At 42.6% G+C, this 8,799-nt stretch overlaps 1 protein-coding gene across 1 annotated transcript; it reads right to left on the reverse strand.

Moving 5' to 3' along the window:
• Positions 1 to 597: 597 nt before the first annotated feature.
• On the reverse strand, positions 598 to 8,259 carry LOC125484149 (uncharacterized protein C1orf131 homolog; the record flags this gene model as incomplete). The annotated part of the gene is given in 2 exon segments (XM_048601587.1): positions 598 to 882; positions 8,212 to 8,259. Coding segments are annotated over 2 exon segments (333 nt in total), but the record flags the coding sequence as incomplete, so codon positions are not given.
• Between the last annotated feature and the right edge of the window lie 540 nt (positions 8,260 to 8,799).

Here is an 8,799-nt window from a genome sequence, read left to right on the forward strand (position 1 = left end):
AATATTTTTCTGAATTACACAAAGTTAAAATATGTTTTGTCTTGACTTTAGTTTTGATTCTTTTGACGTCACTGAAGATCAATGCTCCAGTTTTAAATACAGATTGAGATTTAGATTTTATTGTCACGTGTACTTAAGAATGGAGGTACAGGAGTACAGTGAAAAGTGTATAATGTTGCCACACACCGCACTGTCTTAGGTACCAAGGTACAAAAAACTTAGGTAATAAATACAAGAAATAAAGTTAAAAATGTTAAGCATTGCCTTCATAGAACAAGTAGAAAAATAAAGAAATAAGGTAATAGTTAACATTAAAGACCTTCTTAGTATCAACGAGAAAAGTAAAGGAATAAAGTTAAAAGTTCAGCAGTCTTTGCTGAGTGTTTGCAGGGGCCCCAATCTCCTCCACTTGGCTCGCTCTCCAGGAGACCTCTGCTGCCTGTTCTTGATGCCGCAGATACAGCGGGACCTCCCTCATCGCTCACCGTTCCCACATTGGGCTGCAATGCCATTGTCGCTGCTGTTGCTACTGAAGCTGCCATCTCCCTGATCTCCTCATGCTCCCTCTGGGCAGGATCAGTCTGGAACTATTTCAGACTACTTTTTCCTCCTTCTTTCATTCATTGCCTTTTTTTTTGCAGTGGTTTTATTTTTCATTGTTTTCTGGTTGCCTTTTGTGATTTCTATATTCACATTTTGGGGGTATCGTGCACCAAACACGATAGCTTGTTCTTATTCAAACACTCTTTGCTGTCCTTTGCTGTAACCTGTGGTTCCAAGTCTGTGCGTTTCCAAATGGGCCATCTCCAAATTAAATGCTTTTTGTTTCGTGTTGTTATGCTCATCAGCTTCCTCCGCTTTATAACCTTTGGGACCTTTCTCCTCTTGCGTGAGCGAGTAAAGGTTATGACTTCTATTGGCCTCTTTTCACTAATGGTGGCAATGCTGTTTTTGGAAACTTTTTCCCCCTTTGCTTTTGCCTGCACCTCTCAATCACCTACAGTATTGAGAAGGAAGATACTGTTAAACTGGAGACGGTTGAGAAGATGGTTTACCAGGATGTCGCTGGGAATGGAGGGTTTAAGTTTTAAGGAGAGGCTGGTTAGGCTAGGACTTTATTCACGGGAGCATAGGAGGTTGAGGGGTGATCTTACAGAGGTTTGTAAAATCACGGGTGGCATAGATAAGGTGAATGACATGTGTCTTTGCCCGAGAGTTGGGGAATTCAAGAGTAAAGGGCATTTATTTAAGGTGAAAGAAGAAAGATTTAAAATAGACAATGGGGGGCAATTTTTTTTTACAAAGAGAGTCTGTGGAATGAACTTCCAAAGGAAGTGGTGGATGCAGGTGCAGTTACAACGTTTAAAAGACATTTGGATAAGTACATGAATAGGAAAGGTTTGGAGGGATATGGGCCAAGGACAGGCAGGTGGGGCTAGTTTAGTTTGGGATTATGGTTAGCATGGACTGGTTGGACTGAAGGATCTCTTTCTTTGCTGTATGACTTAAGGGAAGCTCTGCATGCATCTTGACAAGATACTTTGGAGCCCCTGCGGACTGAGCTCTCCACTTTCTTCACAGGTGAGTGGCTTGTCCTGGGTACAATGGTGCTGCAAGGCACAAATTGATCCTTTGAGCAAAGCCTTTGCTCTTCGTTCTTATTTTGCATCCCTTACAGTATCAATGATAGCTTGTGAGAAGGGCACAATGGTAATTATGGATGATTTCATTATGCATATTGACTGGATTAATCATTTGTCAAGAAAAGCCTCGAAGAAAGGTTCATAGAGTGTCTGAGCGATTGTTTCTAGAGCAACATTTCATGGAGCCAACCAGAGAACAGGCTACTTCAGATATGATATTATGTACAAGAAAAGATTGATAAATGGTCGTCTAGTTAACTATCCTCTTGGAAGTTCTGAGGAAGGGTCACCGGACCCGAAACGTTAACTCTGTTTTCTCCTCCACAGATGCTGCCAGACCTGCTGAGCTTTTCCAGCAACTTTGTTTTTGATCGTCTTGGAAGGAATGACCACAACATGCTACAGTTTCAAATTCACATTGAAAGAGTGAATACCAGAGTTTTAGCATTGGGCAAAGGTAATTATACAGGCCTGAGGAAGGAGCTGGCCTGAGTGGACTGCGCAAAAATATTAAAGGGCAAGACAGTTGAAGATCAGTGACAAATGCATTGGGTGATGCTAAATACCTCTCAATTAAAGTATATTCCTGAGAGGAAGAGGAATTGCAAAAAGGTAAAAAATCATCCATGGCTTAAAAAGGCAAAACCTAGAGCATATGATACTGCAAAGGTTAGTGGCGCTCTGGAGTACAGGGAGAGCTTTAAATATCAGCAGAGGGTTACTAAAAGCAAAATCAAAAGAGAGAAGATGAACTTCGAAAGGAAAGTAGCAGAAAAAATAAGCACTGATACCAAAAGCATCTATATATAAAGAGGAACAGAATAGTGAAAGTAAATGTTGGCCTTTTAGAGGTTGCAAATAGTGAGGTAAATAATGGGAAACTCAAATGACAGAGGCACTAAACCAGTATTTTGTCTCTGTTATCACAGTGGAAAATAATAAGTTCTTCCCCAAAACATTTAGTTACTACAAAGGAACTTGGTGAAATTACTCTAACTAGGGAGAAGGTATTAAGTAAACTGATGAGATTAAAGGCAGGTAAGCCTGATGGCCTGTACCCTTGGATACTAAAAGAGGTGGCAGCAGAGACAGTGGATATATTAGTTATGACTTTCCAAAATTCCCTGCATTCTAGAAAGGTACCAGTGGATTGGAAACATGTTAATAGAACATCTTTATTCAAAAAAGGAGATAGACAAAAAGTGGGAAACTATGGACCAGTTAGTTAGACCACTGTAGAGGGCAAGTTGCTGGAGTCAGTCATAACTGAACACTTGGAAAAACAACACTCAATTTACCAGTGCAGCACAGTTTTGTGAAACTTGCTGGAGTTCTTTGAGGATGTAAACAACAAGATGAATAATTGAGACCTGGAGCATGTGGTAGATCTGGACTTCCAGAAGTCATTTGACAAGGTGCCTGACTGATCTAGAGGGTTAGATCCCAGGGGGTTTAAAGGTAAAGTATTGGCTTAGATAAAGGACTGGCTGAGTGACAGGAGGAGAGGATTGGGATAAATGGATCATTCTCTGGACGGCGAACTGTAACTAGTGGGTGTTGGAGGGTTCAGTTCTTGGACCTCAACTATTTACAATCTACTAAATGATCAGCAAGCAGGGGCAGAGTGAAACATGGCAAAGTTCGTGGATGATACTAAAATAGGTGGGAAAGCAGGCAGTGATGAGGAGATAAAGAGTTTACAGATGGATATTGATAGGCTGGGAGAATGGACCAGAATCTGGCAGATGGAGTTTAATGTGGATAAGTGCCATTGCCCAGTTTGGCTGGAAAAATAAAAGGCATGGAGGGCTGAATTTCCTATACTTGATCCTAATTCCTATGTTTTCCCTGTTTTGTTCTTTATTTTACTCACTGAAGCTTCTTTGCACCAGTAAAGCTGGCTCAGAAAATCATCCAGCAATAGTCCCTCAATTTTGGCCATGGTGATAGACCCCCATCCAACTCACAGCTGGGAGCCAGCAGATGTCCAACGCCTTGGGTCTGCTTTATAAAGGGCTCAGGTAATGAGTTCTCGCTGTCTTGGCTCATTGCCTGCCACCAAGGAAGTCATCCTCAGTGAGACCCTCAGGGAGATTTACTAGCAATTCCCTGTGGGTCTTGTCGGGGCGGCCACACATTTGTTCTCATTGTTTCCCCAAAGTCCACTACCTACAGAGAGGTGAAGAAGTTTAGGAAGGAAATTCCAAGAGCATTGATCCAGAATGGTTGAAGAAACAGGCACAATTGTGCAAGAGACCAGAGATGGAGGAATCCAATCCCAGCTGGATTACAGCCTCGGGAGGAAATGGTCGGGGGGTGGGGTGGGGGGGGGGGGAGGGGGTACGGTTTGGTAGTCGTGTGTGAGGCAATGGCAGGATTTGAACACGAGGATATGAGCCTTCAAAGAATCTGTTCCTTTGTAAAACCAAATCTTCTATCCGTGTTTACAAAGTGGCAAAGTACAAAAAACAGATGAAGCCTTGATGCTCCTCCCTCCTTCACTCCTGGGGGGTGTTAGAAGCCAAACCTAGACTCAGCAAGAATCCGAACCAGAAAAGCTCCACTCAGAATGCATAACCGCACCTGACACTTTGATTTGGTCCCAATGCGCATCCCTTCACGAAGAAAATAAAGAGAGTCTCATTGCCGTGGGTGTGTTGCTTGGCAGCCATCAGGAGCGAGCGCTTTGCTTCATTTCCACATGTCTGATCTTTGAGGTGGTCCTCTGATTCAGGCCAACGTTTAAAGTTACTTCGCCTGTCTCAGAGGTGGTCCAAGACCCAGTGAATTCAATCCATCTGCTGTTGCTGCTGTTGGCTTCCAATCTCTCCCTCCATGTGTTTTCCAACACATCCTAGCTGGAGTACTTATCCGCCCTATCCAATCTCCACGGAATCTTTCCTCAGGGACGTGCTCAACCCTTGCAGCCATGTTGCTCATCCTTCGAACAGCCCGTCTTTAAGTAATGTTCTTTTAAATGCTCCTTTCCTTTCCCAAGAATCTTTTAGAAAACATGACTTTGGAAATTATTGTGCATTGCCCTGAAGGCAGTTTGATTCAATGGGATTAAGCTGTCAGCTGTAGCTCAGTGGGGAACTTTCTGGCCTCTCAGTAAGGATGGTTACAGCTTCAGTTTCTAAGAGCTAACCAGCTGGCCAAGGCTAATGTTCCTTAGGGCAGTAGTGGGGGAGAGCTACAGTGTCAGAGAAGCCTTCTTTGTCCCAAGACCCTATCTACTGTTTTGGGATTGAATGTGAATTACTGGATGGGGTAAATGCTCAGTACACTACCCCAGCATTTACTTCCCAACCCAAAATCACTAAAGCAGACTATCTGATAGGAGAACAATTGTCCTCAACTTTTTTGTTCGCTTCATTGCCTAGACATTTTCTCTTTGAGTTATACTTGAATTATAATTTAAGGTAAGGTGATGACCTCGCAGTATTATGGGTGAATTGTTAACCCAAAGACCCAAGTAATGTTCTGGGGACTTGGGTTTGAATCTTGCCATCACAGATAGTAGAATTTGAATGAAATAAAATATGGATTTAAGGGTCTAATGATGACCATGAATCCATTGTCCATTGTTGGAAAAACCCAAAGGCTCACTAATGTCCTTTAGGGAAGGAAACTGCCATCCTTACCTGGTCTAGCCAATGTGTGACTCCATACCCACACTAATGTGGTTGACTCTTACATAAGAACATAAGAACTAGGAGCAGGAGTAGGCCATCTGGCCCTTCGAGCCTGCCCCGCCATTTAATAAGTTCATGGCTGATCTTTTTGAGACTCAGCTCCACTTACCCGCCCACTCACCATAACCCTTAATTCCTTTACTGTTCAAAAATTTATCTAGCCTTGCCTTAAAAACATTCAGCGAGGTAGCCTCAACCGCTTCACTGGGCAGGGAATTCCACAGATTCACAACCCTTTGGGTGAAGAAGTTCCTCCTGACCTCAGTCCTACATCTGCTTCCCTTTATTTTGAGGCGATGCCCTCTAGTCCTAGTTTCACCTGCTAGCGGAAACAACCTCCCTGCCTCCACCTTATCTATTCCCTTCATAATCTTATATGTTTCTATAAGATTTCCCCACATTCTTCTGAATTCCGATGAGTATAATCCCAGTATACTCAGTTTCTCCTCATAATCCAACCCTCTCAACTCTGGAATCAACCGAGTGAATCTCCTCTGCACCCCCTCCAGTGCGAGTATATCTCTTCTCAAGTAAGGAGACCAAAACTGCACATAGTACTCCAGGTGTGGCCTCACTAGGACCCTATACAGCTGCAGCATAGCCTCGCTATTTTTAAACTCCATCCCTCGAGCAATGGCAGACAAAATTCCATTTGCCTTTTTAATTACCTGCTGCATCTGCAATCCCACCTTCAGCGAATCATGCACAAGGACACCCAAGTCCCTCTGCACAGCAGCGTGCTGCAATTTTTTACCATTTAAAACATAATCCATTTTGCTGTTATTCCGACCAAAATGGATGACCTCACACTTATCAACATTGTACTCCATCTGCCAGACCTTTGCCCACTCACTTAGACTATCTATATCCCTCTGCAGACTTTCAGTGTCTTCTGCACACTTTGCTCTACCACTCACCTTAGTGTCATCTGCAAATTTTGACACACCACACTTAGTCCCCAACTCCAAATCATCTATGTAAATTGTAAACAATTGCAGTCCCAACACTGATCCCTGAGGCACACCACTAGCCACTGACTGCCAACCAGAAAAACACCCATTTACCCCTACTCTTTTCTTTCTACTGGTCAACCAATCCTCTATCCATGCCAATACATTACCTGTAATACCATGGAACTTTATCTTATGTAGCAGCCTTTGGTGTGGCACCTTGTCAAATGCCTTCTGGAAATCCAGACACACCACATCCACAGGTTCCCCATTGTCCACCATGCAAGTAATGTCCTCAAAGAATTCCACCAAATTAGTTAAACATGACCTGCCCTTCATGAACCCATGCTGGGTGTTCCCAATGGGACAATTTATATCAAGATGTCTTGCTATTTCTTCCTTAATGATAGATTCAAGCATTTTCCCCACTACTGAAGTTAAGCTAACTGGCCTATAGTTACCTGCTTTTTGTCTACTTCCTTTTTTAAACAGTGGCGTCACATTGGCTGTTTTCCAATCCATGGCAACCACCCCAGAGTCCAGTGAATTTTGGTAAATAATTACTAGTGCATTTGCTATATCCCCCATCACCTCTTTTAGTACCCTGGGATGCATTTCATCAGGGCCAGGAGACTTGTCTACCTTTAGCCCCATTAGCTTGCCCAGCACTGCCTCCTTAGTGATAATAATAGTTTCTAGGTCCTCGCCTGCTATAACCTTCTTGCCATTAGTTTTCGGCATGTTATTCGAGTCTTCCACTGTGAAGACCGACACAAAATAACTGTTTAATGTCTCAGCTATTTCTTCATTCCCAGTTATTAAATTGGCCTTCTCATCCTCTAAGGGACCAATGTTTAACTTTGCCACTCTTTTACGATTTACATATTTATAAAAACTTTTGCTGCCTGTTTTTATATTCTGAGCTAGTTTACTCTCATAATCTATCTTACTTTTCTTTATAACTTTTTTTGTGGCTTTCTGTTGGCCTTTAAAGATTTCCCAGTCTACTAGTTTCCCACTACTCTGTGCTTTTTTGTATGTGTTTTTTTTTCAGTCTGATACTTTCCTTTATTTCCTTAGACATCCATGGCTGGCTCTCTCTTTTCCTATGGTTCTTCCTTATCACTGGAATATACTTCTGCTGAGCACTGTGAAAAATCGTTTTGAAAGTCCTCCACTGTTCCTCAATTGACCCACTATAAAGTTTTTGCTCCCATTCTACCTTAGCTAACTCCTTCATCATTCCTTCATAGTCTCCTTTGTTTAAGCACAGGACATAGGTACTGGATTTAACCTTCTCACGCTCCATCTGTATTTTAAATTCAACCATACTGTGATCGCTCCTTCCGAGAGGATCCCTAACTGTGAGATCATTAATTATTCCTGTCTCATTACACAGTACTAGATCTAGGATAGCTTGGTCTCTCGTAGGTTCCATTACATATTGGTGCTGCCATGACCGACCTGGTTTGACCAATCGATATGTAGATTAAAATCCCCCATGATAATTGCTGCACCATTTTTACATGCATTAGCTATATCTACGTTTATTGCCCGCCCCACCACAATGTCATTATTTGGTGGCCTATAGACCACACCTATCAGTGACTTCTTCTCCCTGCTATTCCTAATTTCCACCCAAATGGATTCAATGTTTTGTTCAGTAGAACCTATATCATCTCCCACTACCGCCCTGATATCATCCTTAAAAGTCAGAGCAACACCACCTCCCTTACCTTCCTGTCTGTCCTTCCGAACAGTTTGATACCCCTGGATATTTAACTCCCAGTCATGACCATCCTGTAACCATGTCTCTGTAATGGCCACTAAATCATACCCATTTGCCATGATTTGCACCGTCAACTCATCCACCTTGTTTCGAATGCTCTGAGCATTCAGGTAAAGTGCCCTTATGCCAGTTTTTGCACCTTCTTTTTGGGTCCTACTCCCTCCATTACTAACAGCTCTTGAGTTCTCCTTCCCTTTAACTTTTTTCCTAATTTTCAATGGAGTTGAAGCTTCCTCGTCACCTGCTAACCTGCTGCTTTGCCTTACATTAATTGTTATTCCCCCTCTACGCTCACTTCTTCCTTCCCCCCACTTACTAGTTTAAAGTTCTATTAACCATCCTATTTACCCTTTTTGCCAGAACACTGGACCCGGCCCTGTTCAGGTGGAGTCCATCCCAACGGTATAGATCCCTCCTGTCCCAGAACTGATGCCAGTGCCCCATGAAAAGGAAACCCTCTTTCCCACACCACTCTTTTAGCCACTCTCTTACCTGCCCTCTGGGCAATTTGGGATGGGCAATAAATGCTGACATAGCCAGTGACACGCTCATTTGTGATTGATAAAATATTCCAAAAATGTTGGGGAAGAATAGTTTTCGCTTGAATTTTCCATGGAAATACTTTGGCCAATCAGAGTTGACTTGCCAACCAATCAAAATCAAAGTTCTCAATCAGTATCAATTATTCTTCCTTTGAAATTTGGCATTCTTGCATCTGTCTT

Source organism: Rhincodon typus, chromosome 1, assembly GCF_021869965.1.
Source record: "Rhincodon typus isolate 14 chromosome 1, sRhiTyp1.1, whole genome shotgun sequence".
Classification (NCBI taxonomy): Eukaryota; Metazoa; Chordata; class Chondrichthyes; order Orectolobiformes; family Rhincodontidae; genus Rhincodon; species Rhincodon typus.